Source organism: Thermobia domestica, chromosome 17 (genome assembly GCF_964235325.1).
Source record: "Thermobia domestica chromosome 17, izTheDome1.hap1.1, whole genome shotgun sequence".
Taxonomy (NCBI): domain Eukaryota; kingdom Metazoa; phylum Arthropoda; class Insecta; order Zygentoma; family Lepismatidae; genus Thermobia; species Thermobia domestica.
In genome coordinates, this window is record NC_137470.1 from 125,420,149 (window position 1) to 125,441,313 (window position 21,165).

The 21,165-nt window shown below is 36.6% G+C and overlaps 1 protein-coding gene across 1 annotated transcript in view; it reads right to left on the reverse strand.

Moving 5' to 3' along the window:
• LOC145674160 (uncharacterized) overlaps positions 1 to 21,165 on the reverse strand; it is a 45,291-nt gene that overhangs the window by 14,265 nt on the left and 9,861 nt on the right. The window contains exons 3-11 of the mRNA XM_081743989.1: positions 20,390 to 20,504; positions 19,677 to 19,810; positions 17,547 to 17,661; positions 16,861 to 16,994; positions 15,284 to 15,398; positions 14,635 to 14,734; positions 10,185 to 10,267; positions 8,646 to 8,740; positions 6,615 to 6,826 (exon numbers count right to left, since the gene is read on the reverse strand). Coding sequence (XP_081600115.1) covers positions 6,615 to 6,826; positions 8,646 to 8,740; positions 10,185 to 10,267; positions 14,635 to 14,734; positions 15,284 to 15,398; positions 16,861 to 16,994; positions 17,547 to 17,661; positions 19,677 to 19,810; positions 20,390 to 20,504 — 1,103 coding nt within the window. The remainder of the gene's footprint in view (positions 1 to 6,614; positions 6,827 to 8,645; positions 8,741 to 10,184; positions 10,268 to 14,634; positions 14,735 to 15,283; positions 15,399 to 16,860; positions 16,995 to 17,546; positions 17,662 to 19,676; positions 19,811 to 20,389; positions 20,505 to 21,165) is intronic.

Below are 21,165 nucleotides of genomic sequence, written 5' to 3' on the forward strand. Positions count from 1 at the left end.
ATGTATCCATACGCCTTCAGAGCGACTACAAGGCGTAATGCGCAGAAAAGGCGGCAGGAGTTTTGCTTTGAAAACGCGTCGTACTAGACGTCACTCCTCAATCATTCTACAAATGACCAATATTTGTTGAAATATGGAATTACTTGTATGGAACGTGAAAATTAATATCTCTAGTAACATTTAATTATTCGGATAACCTGTGCATATACTATTGTAAGTTGAAAGTTATCAAGATTATACTCTTGTAACACCGAAAATCATGAAACAAGGAAAAGTACCTGAAAATCCTCCTGAAGGAACTAATTTCCCTAGTGATTATGGAAAGAAGAATATATGTTTTGTCTTCAAGAATTATCGCGTAATCCCTTGGATCTGTGAAACCGCGATATCCGTACGTCTTCACCGGCACCGTTCGTGCGCGTCTAAACCGTATTTTAGGGCCACTATTTTTTTTTTTTTTTTTTTTTTTTTTTAAACAAAATCTATTTTGTTTGTGCTGTACGAATGTTTCTAATTACCTAAAGATAAAAATATATGAGTTAAACGTATTCATTCCATGTGCTTATTTTGAATCAAGCAACATCATGCAAATAGTGCTATTGTGCATATTTTATTGTATTATTTTTTTCTATTGTTTAACAAGATAAGTATTGTCGTATACTGCGTGCATGATTTAATATTTCATTATGTCATAGTTATAGTGCATTAAATGTAGCGCAGTGCAAAGCTACATTGGTCTCTCTCTGCAGCCATCCGGTGTTAGTTTTGTCTTTTATGTTCCTCACAAGTTTCCTTTTCGAAACTATGGATAAGAGATGTTCTATCCCTACTGTCTTAATGTGGCTGACTCGTCAGCGACGGTGGGCACCCGACCAAGTCTTTTTGGGGTAACCTATAGCACTCGAACTTTGAGACCGTGAGTGTGTAATCTCCCCTTATAAGAATTGGAACTTCGATACCATCATTAAATGACTTTTCATCATGGGGTATTAGGAATACGAACCCAGGATTGTCTTTAATGGTCTATCCCAAATGGGAACATGCAAGGAACGAACCCTGTACACTCAGAAATGGCTTTCTTGAACAGGGATAGGCGAGAATCGAATCCAACACACTCATACTATCATAAGAAATTAATGACAACTGGTAGTGAGTTAGATGCAAGTCAATCTGGACGGTTCTCACTAATGGAAGACAATGTGCAAGTTGTTCAAGACATGTTTGAACGTAGTCCTTCACAATCCACAAGACAAGCTGCTAGGGAAACGGGATTGCCACATCACACGGTGATGACCATTTTAAAAAGGAAGTTACATTTTCGACCTTGAAAGCCACATTACGTTTATGAACTTTTTCATGAGGACTGTGACAGGCGAATGGAATTTTGAGAGATTATGCTTAGTTGGGGAGGTGATTATTCAGATTTCAGATGTGTGTGGAAAATGCAGGAGCATACGTTGAAACGTAACTTAACCAAATAGTACACCGTAATAATGTATTTAATTGAAATAAAACTGACAGGTTGTTTACTTCTTGAAATATTCGTTGTTATTACCTGACCAGCGAACGAGTGCGAGCGGCCGGTTTTGGAACTAAAATGCAAAAAGCAGTGTTTCTAACCGTATTACTTGTAATCAATCTATCACAGTTCTTTTTGCCCTGTTCGTAATAAACCACTTCACGCATATGTTCAAGTCAGGGGCAGATCTAGGGGCGGGGTAATCGGGGCGATTCTTCCCCCAGAATAGGATATTTTTTATTTTAAAAATAAAACCTAAGAATTTTCAACTTTGTGTTATAAATGTAAAATAAAACTTAAAATAGGTAGGCCTACCTTTTTTGTTTTACGTTGCAGAAGTCAAATAAAGCAAGAAATTACATACATTGGCGTTCTTGCTCAAAAAATGTCCACCTTCGAAATCGCAGGTGGCCATTTCTGTTCTAGAAATTGCAGACAATATCTACTTCTCATTTTCTAAAATTGTTTACTTTATTTATTTATTTATTTTGCAATACACTCTTACCTGGATTTGACTTCGAACGACCGCCAATCAAACATTCAGCCTGGATCCGCCCCTGGCTCAAGTTAAGACAAACAGTTTCAAAAGTTATTGAAGTTATTTGCAGAACATCTTAAGTAACAAGCAAAAAAACAACTACAACAAAAATACACCCTCCATATTAACTTGCGAACAAACTAGCGAGCAGCGTTTTACAGGCTGCTCCTGTTTTATAATGACATCGAATAAAACGTATTCAATTTTTATACAATCTTCTTAATACACGGTAGAGGCTCACTGAATTGTCAATTGTGCTATGTTGTTCTTAAATTGGTCATTTCCATTCATATATCACTGTTCACAATACATCTGCATTACTGCAGGAATGGTTCACTTCAACCACATAACTTCGCCGTTCTTTATTAAGCGGAAGAGATTAGGCGATGCATAACATCCAAACTGCAACTTTTAAAAAACCGTTGGATACACTCCAGAGTGAAACGCTCCGCTCCCCTGTCCCACCGCGCTTGCCATGAAACTGATGTAAACACAACAGCAGCGCCATCCTCCCAAAACCGCACTGCTATCCTGGTCAAGTAATACAAATAGCTATTGACCTTAAAACCACCCTTTGATTGGCGAAACTGTTACACGTTAATATTTTTTACAATAAAATATTGTTTTGTTCAGCGAGTAATTTAAATTAGATTTAAGTCTGTTTAAAACGAAGCTTGTACGATGCTAGAAGTGAATAAACATACTCGTACTTACCTACAAAAGAACAAATTGTAGATTTCCAAACTATGCGAATTTAGTACCCAACTTTAAATAGTACATCTATAATTCATGGTTGCAATAGAGCAATAAAATCAAAGGTAGAACCTATTCCTGAAATCCTGAATCCATATCAAAAAGTCCTTAGTCGCTATCCCCTACTTTTTTTTTTTTTTTTTTTTTTTTTTTTAATGAATATAAAGGTTGAAAAAAATCGTTATTTCAACCACTTGGGATCTGAAAAGAGGATTAAGAGAGGATTCAGAACTTATACTTCATACGCTGAATCGATTGCAACAAACTGGTTCTCGATATCCTTTATCGCTTTCGCTCTATGAAAATCAATACTGAAACCGGAAGTAATATTAAATTTGAACCACTTCCAGTTTTGGTAGTATGTTGTACATAGACACATTTTATTGTCTTTGAGACGTTGAATCGTTTTGCCGGAAACCATTTCTCACTATCTGTTACCGTTTTTGTTCTATGGCGATAAATATTGAAACCGGAAATGGCTAAATTAAACCACTTCTAGTTTGAATACACGGTTAATGGAGGAGATGAGATCTACGTATTTTTACGACACTAAATAGATTGCTTAAAAAAAGACCTATGTCTTACCGTTTTTGCACTAATACCTATCGAGAGACGGGCAAAGTCGTTCTGTAAGGCTTCCGACGCTTATGCACAGCATAATTTGGAAGTTTAAAAGGAAAATATAATAAATAAATAAATAAATAAAAGAGCTAAATTACCTTACAAGGTTAATATATGTTACATTTTTTTTTTTTTTTTTAATTTAGAATTTCCAATGAAACTGAAGCTTTAAAAGTGTGAAGATTCTAGCACTGAACATGTTTTAAGCCTCTTGAACAATCCTTGATGAAAATGAAATCTTTCAGTTTAACGTTACACGACTATATCCTTTAGACTAAAGGAGACGGATGATCAAGGCAAGTGAATGATGATCGAATAATTGGTAGAATGATAATGTAGAAGGGAACCGGAGTATCCCGAAAAAACCTACGAACACAATGTTGTCTATTACAAACTTACTCGGACAGAGATCGAACCAAGAACTCATTCACCAGAGGTACACGTTCTACCATTGAGTCATTGTGCCCTCTTCAAATCTAATATCTCATCTCCGAGTAAGTGTCACTAGTAGAGTTGGAAGTATAGTTTAACATGTCACATGACACAAGGCGGAACGTTGTCCACAAACGTTTACAATACAGAAAAGCATGCAGCAGGTGACAAGAAAACACGATGAGTGGATCTTTCTCACATCTGCTATGCTTTACTAAGCATAGGGAAGATTTCCTGAGCCGAAACACTACTGGAAGCGAAACGTGGAAGTACCAGTACTGCCCGGAGTCAAAAGCGCAATCAATGGCATGGAAGCATTCTGGATCTCAAATAGTCAAAACGTTCAAGAGATCCCCAAGGACTGGCAAATTGATGGCAACGGTCTTTTGGGATATCCATGGCGTGCTTCTGGCGGATTTTTGTACCCTTAATCGTACAGTGAACGCTGTGGCGTATCAAGGCAATACTGCAGAAAATAAAGAGGTCTGTTTAAGGCAAAAGACATCAACTGGTCAATAAAGCGCTGCGCTTACTCCACATCCGCATAGAGCTCAAGCGACAGTACATCATTTACAAGGTGAGGCTGGTTCTTTCGAACTCACCGTACTGCTCGGACCTGGGTCCATCCGATTTCCATCTTTTCTCAAAATGAAAGAACATTTGCGGGGCAAACGATTAACATCATGTGATGACGTCAAGCATGCGATACAAACATTGCTTTCTGGTCAGGATCCCACCTTCTATCGCCAGGGTTTCGACAAATGGATTTTCCGCGTAGACAAATGCCTCAACAGAGAAGGTGACTAAGTCGAAAAATACTAGAAGAATGTATCTTCATTCCACCTGTAAATATTTCTCTTTATATGTAGAAATCTAGTAACCAGAAGAATGTATCTAGATAGATACCAGAGGAATGTAAATGAAATGAAATCCTTGAGTTTTACGTCGCACGGTTATGCCTGTTAGACTAAAGGAGACGGTGATTATGAGAAATGAGTGAAATGGTGGAATGAAGAAAGTGGGAGGAAACGGGAGAAAACCCGAGGAAACCCACGAGCACGGTGTTTGTCCACCACAAAGTCCATACGGTGAGAGCTGGGATCGAACCAGGGACCCCAAGCACCGGAGGTGAACGCTCTATTACTGAGCCACCGCGTCCCCTACGAGAAGAATGTATCTATCTAGTATCAACAATAGACCTGGGATGGGAACCTAATTTTGTGACTTTCCCTCGTAGATACATAGCGTACATACAATGTTCTAAGGTTTATAGGCCTTAGATGTAGCCACCAGAGTTGCATACAACGTGTTCTCAGTTATGTCAAAACTGTTGGATAATATCTGATGGTGCGAAAAGAGCTATCTGCTGCCTGAAGAAGGTCATACTCTTCGGAAGCGAGTTCCATGAAGTGGTTCCTTCATCTCAGCGAATAGAGCGAAGTCAGAGACTTAAGTCCAGAGAGTAAGGAGGGTTCGATGGTTCAGGATTTTCTAGCTCCAACGATGGAACAAGTCAAACAGCTCCTGCTATATGCGCCCTTGCATTGTCGTGCAGAATAATGGATGGGATATGTATAAAGTACTATCATTTTCTTCTCAGAGTTGCCTGCAAATTGTTTTGCAAAACGAATAGTAGAACTCCGCGCTAACAGTATGCCTTCGGGAAACAGTAAGTTTTATGGTAACAGTACCCCAGTCGCGAGCAAGAATCATTGTACGTTTTCGCAGTGACTGGTAATGACACCACTTGGACGATTGGAACTCTAGCTTTGGTTCGAAAGATCTGACCCAAATCTCATCAATTGCAACGATAAGCAGTAAGAAAACCTTTCCTTTGTGTTAATAGTGCTGCAACTGAGTACAGGCGACGTCATACCGTAGCAATTTCTACATTTCTGTTAAATCATGTGGAACCCATCTTGAGGCAATTTTTCGCATTCTCAGGCGGTCCTTCAAAATGTGAAGCACACTCAAAGGCACCAGAACTGTGTCGTAGCCTAACTTACGAAGCGTGGAGTTACAATCCGTCTCCGCTGACGTAGACAGTCTGCACATCATCGTCATTTACTGGTGGGTGATCAAACCGAATCATTTGTAACATTTTTGCGTCCTTCTATTCACCTTCCAACCGTTCGGAATTCCTTTTAAAGTAATGCAGATGAATTGTAACGCTCTTGCAGTCCCTGGTGAGACTGTAGCACAATGCGACCTCTAGCACATTCAATTTTTAAGCAACTCCTTTGCTTTTGCTTCGAAAATATTGAGACTGTATTTCGCTACTGCTCGTTCAAAACTGCTCTGTTCCCGTTATTATTGTGCACAAGCTTGGAGGTAAGGGGAGGGGGGACTGCAAATTAATTTGCTCTGAGGGAAGGTAAGCATTTAATTTATCTGAGGTACAAACGACATTGTCTGGCTCCCTTTCACGATGTCGCTACAGTAGTGTTGTCACTATTAAAAAAGTCAAGCTACGTATGAGTACAGTGGTATATGTTTTTTTTTTTTTTTTAAAAGATGGTCCGTACGACAATCTAAAAGAAATAGGTCTTCATTTAGCAAAAGTTAAGAGAAACAATGCCCTATACTGTTACAGTGCATGTCATAGTATTTTCTCGGAGCTATGTCTTTTAAATTTTATTTGTCTTCTGCTGTACAATTATTTTGACAGAAGGAAAAACAATGCAAATTTTATTTCACTTTTTTTTTCTTTTTAAATACACATCTTTCCATATTTAAGTAAAATCTACTTACCACTGGCTCTCTATCTATAGGTCTTCTATCCTTGTCTATGCCTCTGTCTCTATCCAGTCCTCCACGATCTCTATTCTTCCTCATATGGCCTCTCACCCCATCACCTCGTTCCACTGGTTCCTCTTGTTCACCATCTGCACCGGAAGATTGAGGTTTCCATCGCTCCCCACTCTTATCACGATCTCGCTCACGTTCACGCTCTATGGTGCTCCCTAAAACAACAAATTTAAAATTCTTGATCATTCTCATAATTCTCTTACGTTCACCCTTAAACAATCACACAATTTCATCACATACTTCGCACATATTTTGATTCACAAATATATCAAGCTTTAAAAAAAAAATATATATATATATATAAATTATAAAATAATAAACACACGTACCATGTGTAAGTGGTAATGGTGGTATACAGGATGAGAGGTAGAGGGTTCTCAATCAGCGACATGCCCTCTTCAGTGTCTCAGAGAATCGCCGAAATGCTTCTGAAAGGAAGGATCATTTGGACCGTACTAACTTGCAGGACGGCGACCACAAGTGCAATCAAAGCCATCATGGTTTCCCGAATACTAAACAGAATGAATGCACAAACACTAAACAATCGACTGTCGAATATTGATCATTCTGTGTTGCTTTAGTGCGATTATTCTTGATACCGTTTCAACTTCCAGAACCATTTTACGTGGTATCGGAAGAGACTACAGTGGCAAGATGAATGGAGGTTGGTGGTACTCAGTAATGAGAGTAGTTTCTATGTTAGACACAGTGGCGGACTTTTACGAATATGTAAACTTCCAGGTTAGAGGGAAAATCTAGTCTGTTCTCACATTTATCATTTAGGATCCACACTTCATTTGACAAGAGAGGGAGAAATAAGCTATATATATCCCGTTACTCGGATAGTGGTATATTGTACAAATATATGGAATCCTTATATTTACTACAGAAATCTGTACACAGAATACGTTATCCATATGCTACATACGCACTCCCCCCAGATGTTACATCATGCCGTTGCAGGATGGCTGACATCTAATAGTCTTCCGTATATTACATACGTCAGCTATATGTTACATACGTCCATCTATATGTGAGATCCTGACCGCCTATATAGTTCTTTCGTTCATACTTTTTCAGTTATACGTTTGCTGTACGTTAAGTCCAAAAACTACACGATTTACACATGTAACCTACGTTTTTACGTAAGCCACATACTTTTTTTTTCTCTAACCCAACCAACCAATCTGATACCACGTTTGATTACTTTGCTGATCGTTTCCTCATACTCTTTTTACGTTCAGAAAGTTAGTTGTCAAATCGCAACATCAAAGTCCACCAAGTTCCTCTTCCCCACTGACTATATTTTGTTCCTTGTAATCACTTATAATTTATGCCATACGTGAACTAACACAGCCATTATACATTGGGTTCTGCTGAAGTGGCCAAGCGGTGCTGTTTCTAAATAGGATATATATATTGGGTGTTCTAAAAATGTAGTCCACGGGCCAGAGAGTACTATGCTACATGTCAAAATAAAGCAAAATATATGAATACCTGTATGCCTTTCGAGTCCTCTTCTGGAGACGCGAATTGCACTATGTGGCAACGTCACAAATAACGTACCATAGTTCTTGTTATTTTGACTATCTGTCATTTACTGAAAGTCCACTGGCAGTGCATGAATTGTTGATGGATGTAGTGAAAGTGAGGTTTATGTTACAGTCACATACATCATGCCAACAATGCACAACATGTAGTACATTGTTCACAACATTTGCTTCTGTGACTGTCTGATCAGTTTTTTGTTAATCTTCTACCAAAAAAAATATTCTTTTGACAGTTTCCGAAAATATCATTTTTCTATTTTATTCTTATATGTACTAAGACATGCATATCTACCCGGACTAGAGTTACATATTAATTTATTTTCACATGAATGTTTCCATAATTACATTTTCCTTACTAGTTATTTTAACATCTAACATACGAAGGCCACTTTAATACCTGAAAGCATTGAATGATTATTCTCACCTGACTCCTCTTCTTCAAATGAATTCTGCCATAGCTGTGGACATAAAATTCTGGCTGACTGTGGCGAAACAAGGTCAGTATCTTCTGAATCTTTCCTACAAACAGAAAACAATTATGCTTAAAACTATGACAATTACGCTACTATGACAATGTATTAACAATACTACGTTTTCATTTATTAAGATAAAAGTGTGTTCGAAAAATTAAGTTGCCTCGTTTCAACACAATCTTCAATTATGAATAACAGGCATATGTCTCATGAATAAAAGTATTGTGACTCGGTAATGTTTGTTACGGATATATTTTTGCTTTCCAATTACAACGATAACATATACTTAATACTTTTATTTTATTTAATATGTTGCGCAAAAATGCTATTTTATGTGCTAATAGCTACGAATTAGAAGAACAAGAAATATTATAAAAATGTCATGAAAAATCTCGATTTGTAAGTGTCTTATTTTGCTGCCGCTAGAGGGAAAATGTTTATTTGTACGTCGTAATCCGGTTGCTATGGTAACAGTTCTTGTTATCAAGGTTTTTTTTTTCTTATTTTAGATTACGCCTGGAAATATTTCTTCCACGTTTTTTGATCCTCAGCTTCTTCTTTTAACTCCCAATATTTTCTTGTTTCTCAAATCATCGATCAGTTGTGTTCTTCTTCTTCCTATTCCTCGCTTTCCTTCCATCTTTCCTTCTATGGCGGTATGAAGAAGACAATTTCTTCGCTAGACGTGCCCAATCCAATTGACCTTATTACGAAGGATGCTGGCTAGAAGTGTCCTCTTCTCTCCTATCCGCTTTAAAACATCTTCGTTTGTTGCTCTCTCTGTCCATTTTATCTTATCCATCTTTCTACAACACCACATTTCGAAGCCCTCTAAATATTTCTTCTCTAACTTCCGTAATGTCCAAGTCTCTGAACCATACAGTCCAATGCTCCAGATATAGCACCTGACTAAGTTCTTCATAAGTCCAATATTGAGCCTGCTAGTTAAGAGTGAGTTTTATATATATAAGTTTAATATAATTCAGAAAGACGCCATAAAATTTAGAAGTGTGTGGAATAGCTGAGAATCAATTATCAAATATGTGGATATATAGTGCTCCTAAGCGATCAACATAGTATCTAATAGTCTGAATTATCATCGGTAGTAAATAGTAACAAACTCTATATACTATGATAAATCTTTTTAAAATAAGTCAATATTCGAACTGTGGTGTGAGACGTTTTGCTATAAAAAATGTTTATAATCAAGGGAAGACTTTTATGTTATTCAGGATTAGGGGTTAGATTTCTGGGCTGTCGGCATCTAAGGTCATTTAGCCCGTCACGTATGACGGACGACGTCTCTCAGCGAGCACATTATCCGGAAAAAGGGAAGGAAGAAAGGACTGGGGAAGGAAAGAAGTGGTTTGGGACTATTACGTTAGGTATCGTGCCAGTGTAACACTTGTTACAATGAAATGGCCCAATTACTCTTGAGACGACAATGAGATATATCCTAATCTACATTACCTTCAATGACAAACACTTACCATTTAATGAAGAACAAGAGCTCTCCGTCGGACTGCCAAATGCCGATTACTCTTTCTGCCACTCGATCTTGGGTTTTAATTTCCTAAGAGAAATAAAATCAAAAACGTTGAGACCAATTTAAAGAAAGAAAGAAAGAAAAAAAAACAACACCATGTTAAGAGAGCCTAACACACTAAAATAATACAAACTTTACCATTTTTCATTTGCTTGTTTTTCGTTAAGTGAAAGGAGATAATGAAATGCAACTTACCACAATCATAGATATTATTGTTCTACAACAGAAAATGTGAACTGAAAAATTCTTAGTGTTGCCATCCATACTACTTTTTAATCAACATTATTATTTAATTTTAGTTCCTCTAGTCGCTCCCTTAACTTAGACTTTGGGGGAAATGTTATTCTGGCAACACTAACTTCTATGGATCGGAACACTGAAAATTCTTCAGGTTCATATTTTCTGTTGCAGAATAATATTATCTATGAGTGCGGTAAGTTGCATTTCATTATCTCCTTTCACTTATGAAAAACAAGAAAAGATAAATGGTAAAAATTTTGTATTATTTTTAGTGTGTCAGGCTTAGTATGATATTAGACCTCTTTCGCTCTCAGAACACCTCTGACGCGACGTGGAATGGGTTAATAGCGGCCGTGAATTGCACCAAGTAGAATATTACACCATTCCGTATGCAGTGCATCATTCAGTTCCGTGAGAGAGAATGAAGGAGGAAATCAGCGCCGAATTCGTGTCTCCAAAACGGACCACAGGTGTTCAACTTCATTCAAGTCCGGGAATTGAGGGGAGGGGAGCATAGGGAGGTGTTCAACTCCATCCCGATGTTCCTCAAACCACACAACAGCAGCTCCACGTCTGTGATGCGTGCATTATCATCCTGGGAATAATATGGTGTCATTGCTAGAAACAATATTTGGACTATAGCGTGTGCATGGTCCCTTAAAATGACGACATAATCATGGGCAGTGATGCGACTAATAGGAGTCAGTACTGCGCCCACTAAAAACGAGGATACTGCGTCCTACAGCAACACAGAGCCACCTTCGTGCTTCACGGTTGGACGGAGATGCTCCGAATCATATGCTTCTCTGAGCGTCCGATACACACGAACACTGCCCGTGGTTTTAAATAAGATGAACGATGACTCATCTGGCCATATCTCACATTTCCGGTCATAAGCGGTCCATACTGTATATTCGCGGCACCAATGGCGCCGTACTAAAGCGTTACAGTCATTTATCAGCGGTTTCGTCCCTGCAACCCAACACCGTACCCCATGTCATGCAACTCACAGCGGTTGTCGCCATAGGCTGTAGAAGGTGCTATAGAGATCCTCCGTTATTTGCACTACAGTCGCACACTGGTTCTGATTGATACTCCGTTTTAATATTCGGCAGGACCTGTCACTAAGGGTTTTCTTCTGATCACTGTTCCTCTTGGCCGATGTGGTTTTGACATGAATTTTGTAGGCCGTCATAATATTAGACACTGGCAACCCCGATGCATTTTCCACTTTCATCATGCTCGCACTATATAACCAAGAGATAACAATTTGCCCTATTTTGAGGGAGCACGGTGCTCAGTGGTAGAGCTCCTACCTCTGGTGCGTGGTGTCCCTGATTCGATCCCCGGCCAAGTAAGTTTATTGTAACAACAATGTGCCCGTGAGTTTTCTTAGATTACTCCCGTTTCCTCCCACTTTCTCATTCCACCAATTCTTCTATCATCATTTCTATCTATGCTTTAATCATCGTCTCCCTTAACCTAAAGGGCATAATCGTTGGACGTTCAAGTCAAAGATTTCATTTCATTTTCATTTGCCTTATTAAAAATCAGAATGGTCACTCATTTTACACTTTCACCGCCCGTTCAGTTCATGGAACATCACAGTTCTACTGCTCTTCTCGTAGTAGTGTTTGCCTTGACACACCAGCACAATCAACCCGGCGCTGCAGCTGACTGTCGCCAACACAGACAACTGGGGTATTACAATTAAACGATATACAAATATATAACTAATACAGGGTATTAATGAACTAGAGAGAGAAACTATAAGACGTGATTCCTCACATCAAAATAAAAAAAAGTAAAAAAAAAATGAAATCTTTAGTTTTACGTCCCGCTGGTTACGCTAAAGGAGACGGCGAAGATGAGAAATGAATCAACTGGTGGAATGAAGAAAGTGGGAGGAAAAGGGAGAACCCCGAGAAAACCCACAAACACTGTGTTTGTCCACCACAGTCCACACGGCGCGAGCTGGGATCGAATCAGGGACCCCGAGGTGAACGCTTTACCACTGAGCCACCGTCCCCCCTAAAAAAAAAGTAAACACGGGCATGTGGGGAACGATGCCCAATTTCAACTGTCGGAACACGCAAAAAATAATACATCAGAGTGTACGTTATTCCGAACGTAAGAAATCGTGGACCTGGTGGTCCACAATACTTCCAACTTCCCAACGTCGCATCCCGTGTTCACTGTATTAAAGCTTATTTTTTGCCTACTTTGGGTCTACCTTTAAATTCAACCATATTTAGGAATTCTTTCTCCCCTGTTGGAAATCCGTTATTCACCCATCGCATGTTGCTGAAGCATGATACACACGTTATGACGTATTTTTTCCACGCCTTTAGCTTCGAAACTAACAACTTCTTCCACTCCACAGGGCTTTCTTTTAAATACTATTTTGATGTGAGGAATCACATGTTACAGTTCGTCGCTCTCCTCCGTTTACTCTTACATATCAACGGTATCGCACCGTAGTTTGCTACGCAAAATCCTAGAAATGCGATGCATCTATGATCATAATTTAGTACCGAAGTGGGCTATTTTTGTGACAAAAGAGTGTACATGGTCTTTCTTTTATGACAATGTTTCTCTTTTGATCTTATATTATGGTTGCCAATTGGCAGGTATTTTCCGGCTTGGTTAGAAACCTTGCTGTTATTTTGATTAGGGCCGGTGACCAGTACAAATTTCTAGCCAACCCCTTTATGACCGATATTTTGATGTCTGTAATCCAGAATGAAACATCGAACATCGAAATTTTTTAACAGTGCTTTACAAATGCAAATTTCCGTTGTATTGTACATTAAGCGACATTTTTTTCTTAATCTATGGCTGTTTTTTTATTTGTTTAACATAAGAAATTTGATAACAATTAGATTTTATTATAAAACATTGATTTTCAACAACAGAGACAGAAGTGTATAATGTCACAATTGTGCGACATATATATTGCGATAAATTTTAATTGTCCATCGATTGTTGGCAAATAACTCTTTGGCATTTCGTTAAGTACGATGTTTGTTGCATTGTTTAGTTTCATGTCCCAAGCTACTGCACATGACAACTTCTCTTAAACTTCCAACTTCCTTCCTCACGACTTCTTAAAGCAAATTCCTGTAGCTGAAGTTTAAAAAGGAAATTTCATTTTGTAAATTCAAAAATGTCACGTAAGAATTAATATACGTTTGTTCATCATGTACTTTTGTTTCGGAACTTTAAAGATGTGGCGGTACTGGTAAATACAACAAAATGATCAATACGACTTCAATTTCTCATTTTTAGCATAAAAATGAAATATTTAAGTTTTACGTCCCACGATTATGCCGGCTAGGATAAAGCAGACGCTGATGATGAGAAATGAATGAAATAGTGGAATGAAGAAAGTGGAAGGAAACTGAAGAACACCGAGAAAACCCACGCACACGGCTTTTGTCCACCACAAAGTTCACTTGGAGCAAGATGGGATCAAACCCAAGAACCCTTGCACCAGAGGTGAACGCTTTACCAATTTTTAGCACAATGTATACATTAAGCTTATTAGTGAATGTACTAAGGATATGCAGAATACATGTGCTAATGCACTTTTATCAACGATAATGCATTTGTCTGTTCGCATATGGATGGGTCCGAACAGAGATACTTCACACTTAGGTCTATGTCAATAGGGAATTTTGAGGGGTGTCAGAAATTTTATTTTCCAGAGTTGGCAACCCTATCTTATATACAGTTAAAAAATTATGATTAATCCCCTCTAAAACTCGACGATTCCCTTTAGATGTCTATTACGTTTTCAAGAACACAATCCACTAGGGACTGAACACCAAATGACTGGAAATTAGTCGCAGAATTCATGACAAAGTTCAATTCCTCTTGGAAAATATAACGTATCCGTACAGCAGATGGTGAATGGGCACTCGAAATCCAAGACACGAACTTACTTTTTGGAAAGTAGACTGCCAGCTAAAACATGACACCATAATTGCCTTTTAATGCCCTATTTTGTTTCCATATTTGTTTCATAGCCCAGAAATACATATTAGTTTGCTACGCTCTCCTATTTAACACTGAAATGGTGAATGAAATTTCGTGTTTCGATTAAAACGTTTAACACATTTTTTTCGACAAGTGAAACCTGTTACGAGTATTACCTGGGATCTTCCCTCTTCATCCTCCTGTGATGGCGATTGTACTTCCTGAGAGTGTGCGGTATCACCCGGAGAATAGAGATCACTTTCCGACTCCGATGACCTGGAACAAATGAATTCAAACAAGAGGTAACAGCCACCGTACTGAACTTTCTCACTTCAATTCCTTAAACTAAATCATGTTATGCTGCAGTTACTAATGAAACATTTTGTTGTTAGGTATGAATTAACTTACAACGTTTTCGGAAAACTTCATCCATAAAAAAATCAACCCCAAATGTAAAGCACCAGTTCTGAATTTCTCATAAGAAATTACTTATGCCATATATCAGGATGAATGATATATTTGTTTAAAAAAAATGCCGTGACTAGTATTTGAATTAACTAAACTACACCTTGTAGATATTTTCATATATGTGATTCAGAGGAAGATGTGTTATCCTGTTACCACATCGTGAATTTGTCTGCTATAACAGCCCTCTCTAACGAAAGGAGAGTTATAGATGACATTTCAGAGGAATACTAGTAATATGGGAACAGGGTAAAACCTCTTTCACTAAATATCAATTTGTTTCTGGATTTGCTCAAAAGATATTTAAAAAAATGTTATCCTAACTAAGAATAGTAGGTCTTGTCTTACTAAGCTACTTACTCGGAACAGCTTTCCCTTTCTATGAGGTACTGCACGAGGCCAGTTCCGACGCATCGTCTCCCTAGTATCCTTGCTGCCGGAGGTTGCTGCACTTGTCTGTCGTTAGAGTCATCACCTACAAAAGTTAACACGCATCTTTATTGCCACATTCTACGAAATTTCAGGAAAACGAGAAGTGGGACTACAGTTAGCATGAGTAGTCATGCTAGGCACAGATACATAATAACTGACTCAAAATCCTCGATAGTCTAGTGATAGCATGTCACAATCTTTTCGAAATCTAGTAATGCTAAATTACGAACCCAAGAAACTTCGTCTATTTAACAAAGTTCGAATGACTGGTTGAATTTGAGTTTAGTGTCCTTGCAGCACTGAGGCTATATAAAACGCGGACCTACAGCTTGACATGAATCCCAACCATAACAGCTCCCACTGGGAACTGAATCCAGGTCTCACGAACCGTAGGCGATTATGCTAACCATATGGCTACGAAGTAACTCAATACAAGGGTTGGAAAATTTTGAAATATAAAAGAGTTGTTCTGGCTACCCTGTTAAAAAAAAAAAAAAACTCCAGTCATATCAACAACAAAGAAAATATATAACACTTTAAGCTTGCCACCCTTAACGCAAAATTAAATGTACTATTTAAATTACACGCTTACATTACCAAAAGTTCGCTCCCCTCACTCTTTTAAATTAAGCATAAAAAATAATTTTATAACCATATAACAAAATGTTATAATAAAATATCTTCTTACTAATGAGGTAAAATTCTTAATTTTATTAAACAAATAAACATCAAACTATCAAAAATCATTAAAAAAATTACACCAATATAAATAATTATGAAACATCACCAAAAAATAAATAAAACAAACCTTTTAAGCTTAATTAATGCACCTCCTAACTTATTCCAACCTCAATACCAAAACCTTTTATAAATTTATTATCCAATAAATTCAACTCCAAAACAAAAATAGTATCAGCAAACCAATCAAAAATTAACTATAAATAAATAAAACCTTAATTAATTAACCAAATCATATAGCCACTTCTTCGTTAAAAAAAATAAAATAAAATAAAACAACCAAAAAATATTAAAAAAAAAATTACTCATTTGCTTATAATCTTTTAATATTCTTTCATTTTATATACTTCATATTCAATAATATTATATATTTTTTACACAATTTAACTAAGATTTTATAATTTATATCGTAAAGTAATTCTTGTCCATTAATATTTATGCTAAAATTAATCATTTACATATTTCTATTTTCGGTACTTATATTTTATTGACCTATGTGCTCAACTTCGGTTTCAATAAAATATAAGTGCAAATGTTATCGTGGTTTGCCGTAGTAAACCTAAATAAATGCAAATAAGTACTTAAGTTTATAAAATTTTAACAACGGCAAAAAACTTGATTACAAGCTTCATCTGTTCATTATTTTTAAATGATTTTCATTTGATTAATCTCCTCAGCAAATACTATTACTGCAGTTTTCTATGGGAGCATTAAAGTTGAATTTTCTAACTATTTTTATCACGTGTTTAACACATTTGACTACTTACGCTGTCCACATGAAGGCGACGTCACAGGTGTTACCTGGGATTCATTCTCTTCTACCTCCTGTAACGGCGGTTGTGTTCCCTGAGATAGTGAGGCATCACCCGGAAAATTGAGATCATTTTCCGACTCCGATGACCTGGAACAAATGAATTCAAATAAGAGGTAACAGCCACCGCACTGAACTTTCTCACTTCAATTTCTTAAACTAAATCATGTTATGCTGCAGTTACTAATGAAACATTTTGTTATTAAATACGAATTAATTTACAACGTTTTCGGAAAATTTCGTCCCCCCCAAAAAAAAATCAACCCCAAATGTAAAATACCCGTTCTGGAATTTCCATAAGAAATGACTTATGCCATATATCAGGATGAATGATATATTTGTTTAAAAAAAATGCCATGACTAGTATTTTAATAAACTAAACTACACCTTGTAGACATTTTCATATATGTGATTCAGAGGAAGTGTTATCCTGTTACAACATCGTGAATTTTTCTGCTATAACAGCCTTCTCTAACGAAAGGAGAGTTATAGACGACATTTCAGAGGAATACTAGTAATATGGAAACAGGGTAAAATTTCTTTCACTAAATATCAATTTGTTTCTGGATTTGCTCAAAAGATATTTTAAAAAAATGTTATCCTAACTAAGAATAGTAGGTCTTGTCTTACTAAGCTACTTACTCGGAACAGCTTTCCCTTTCTATGAGGTACTGCACGAGGCCAGTTCCGACGCATCGTCTCCCCAGTATCCTTGCTGCCGGAGGTTGCTGCACTTGTCTGTCGTTGGAGTCATCACCTACAAAAGTTAACACGCATCTTTATTGCCACATTCTACGAAATTTCAGGAAAACGAGAAGTGGGACTACAGTTAGCATGAGTAGTCATGCTAGGCACAGATACATAATAACTGACTCAAAATCCTCGATAGTCTAGTGATAGCATGTCACAATCTTTTCGAAATCTAGTAATGCTAAATTACGAACCCAAGAAACTTCGTCTATTTAACAAAGTTCGAATGACTGGTTGAATTTAAATTTAGTGTCCTTTCAGCACCGAGGCTATGTAAAACGCGAACCTACAGCTTGACGTGAATCCCAACCATAACAGCTTCCACCGGGAACTGAATCCAGGTCTCACGAACCGTAGGCGATTATGCTAACCATATGGCTACGAAGTAACTCAATACAAGGGTTGGAAAATTTTGAAATATAAAAGAGTTGTTCTGGCTACCCTGTTAAAAAAAAATACTCCAGTCATATCAACAACAAAGAAAATATATAACACTTTAAGCTTGCCACCCTTAACGCAAAATTAAATGTACTATTTAAATTACACGCTTACATTACCAAAAGTTCGCTCCCCTCACTCTTTTAAATCTTATATATAAAAGAGAACGTACAAATCCTTTGTTCCCTCATCACGCTAATACGGCTGAACCAATTTCTTTTATTTTTGGGGGGTTATTAGGATTTGGACCCTAGATGGTTTTTATCATATCACTTTAATTTTTAATTACCAGTGTCTTGAGATAATTGACCATTCAAGTGTCCATAACGTACAAATCCTTTGTTAGATCATCATAGGTAAAAATAAACGTATTTATATGCAACCCGCATGACCGTGTCACTCGGCGGGTTAACATAAATGACAGGCGATATAATGTTAACATTTACTGCAATCTACTATGGTTTTTATCATATCACTTGAAAGCGAAAAAGTAAAAATTATCTAAGTAACAAAGTTTATTGCGTTCCGGTGTGACCGCAGCGAAGCGGGGCGGGTTAACATAAATGACAGGCGATATAATGTTAACATTTACTGCAATCTTCTATGGTTTTTATCATATCACTTGAAAGCGAAAAAGTAAAAATTATCTAAGTAACAAAGTTTATTGCGTTCCGGGGTGACCGCAGCGAAGCGGGGTGAACGCTGCTAGTTAAGCATAAAAAATAATTTTATAACCATATAACAAAATGTTATAATAAAATATCTTCTTACTAATGAGGTAAAATTCTTAATTTTATTAAACAAATAAACATCAAACTATCAAAAATCATAAAAAAAAATTACACCAATATAAATAATTATGAAACATCACCAAAAAATAAGTAAAATAAACCTTTTAAGCTTAATTAATGCACCTCCTAACTTATTCCAACCTCAATACTAAAACCTTTTATAAATTTATTATCCAATAAATTCAACTCAAAACCCAAATAGTATCAGCTAACCAATCAAAAATTAACTATAAATAAATAAAACCTTAATTAATTAACCAAATCATATAGCCACCTCTTCGTTAAAAATAAAATAAAATAAAACAACCAAAAAATATCAAACAAAAATTACTCATTTGCTTATAATCTTTTAATATTCTTTCATTTTATATACTTCATATTCAATAATATTATATATTTTTTACACAATTTAACTAAGATTTTATAATTTATATCGTAAAGTAATTCTTGTCCATTAATATTTATGCTAAAATTAATCATTTACATATTTCTATTTTCGGTACTTATATTTTATTGACCTATGTGCTCAACTTCGGTTTCAATAAAATATAAGTGCAAATGTTATCGTGGTTTGCCGTAGTAAACCTAAATAAATGCAAATAAGTACTTAAGTTTATAAAATTTTAACAACGGCAAAAAACTTGATTACAAGCTTCATCTGTTCATTATTTTTAAATGATTTTCATTTGATTAATTTTCTCAGCAAATACTATTACTGCAGTTTTCTATGGGAGCATTAAAGTTGAATTTTCTAACTATTTTTATCACGTGTTTAACACATTTGACTACTTACGCTGTCCACATGAAGGCGACGTCACAGGTGTTACCTGGGATTCATTCTCTTCTACCTCCTGTAACGGCGGTTGTGTTCCCTGAGATAGTGAGGTATCACCCGGAAAATTGAGATCATTTTCCGACTCCGATGACCTGAAACAAATGAATTCAAACAAGAGGTAACAGCCACCGCACTGAACTTTCTCACTTCAATTCCTTAAACTAAATCATGTTATGCTGCAGTTACTAATGAAACATTTGGTTGTTAAATACGAATTAATTTACGTTTTCGGAAAATTTCGTCCCCAAAAAAATCAACCCCAAATGTAAAATAACCGTTCTGGATTTTTCATAAGAAATGACTTATGCCATATATCAGGATGAATGATATATTTGTTTAAAAAAAAAAAAAAAAAAAAAAAACCATGACTAGTATTTAAATAAACTAAAAAACTCCTCCAAAACTAAACTACACCTTGTAGATATTTTCATATATGTGATTCAGAGGAAGATGTGTTATCCTGTTACCACATCGTGAATTTGTCTGCTATAACAGCCTTCTCTAACGAAAGGAGAGTTATAGACGACATTTCAGAGGAATACTAGTAATATGGAAACAGGGTAAAACTTCTTCCACTAAATGTCAATTTGTTTCTGGATTTGCTCAAAAGACATTTAAAAAAATGTTATCCTAACTAAGAATAGTAGGTCTTGTCTTACTAAGCTACTTACTCGGAACAGCTTTCCCTTTCTATGAGGTACTGCACGAGGCCAGTTCCGACGCATCGTCTCCCCAGTATCCTTGCTGCCGGAGGTTGCTGCACTTGTCTGTCGTTAGAGTCATCACCTACAAAAGTTAACACGCATCTTTATTGCCACATTCTACGAAATTTCAGGAAAACGAGAAGTGGGACTACAGTTAGCATGAGTAGTCATGCTAGGCACAAATACAAAATAACTGACTCAAAATCCTCGATAGTCTAGTGATAGCATGTCACAATCTTTTCGAAATCTAGTAATGCTAAATTACGAACCCAAGAAACTTCGTCTATTTAACAAAGTTCGAATGGCTGGTTGAATTTGAGTTTAGTGTCCTTGCAGCACTGAGGCTATATAAAACGCGGACCTACAGCTTGACATGAATCCCAACCATAACAGCTCCCACTGGGAACTGAATCCAGGTCTCACGAACCGTAGGCGATTATGCTAACCATATGGCTACGAAGTAACTCAATACAAGGGTTGGAAAATTTTGAAATATAAAAGAGTTGTTCTGGCTACCCTGTTAAAAAAAAAATACTCCAGTCATATCAACAACAAAGAAAATATATAACACTTTAAGCTTGCCACCCTTAACGCAAAATTAAATGTACTATTTAAATTACACGCTTACATTACCAAAAGTTCGCTCCCCTCACTCTTTTAAATTAAGCATAAAAAATAATTTTATAACCATATAACAAAATGTTATAATAAAATATCTTATTACTAATGAGGTAAAATTCTTA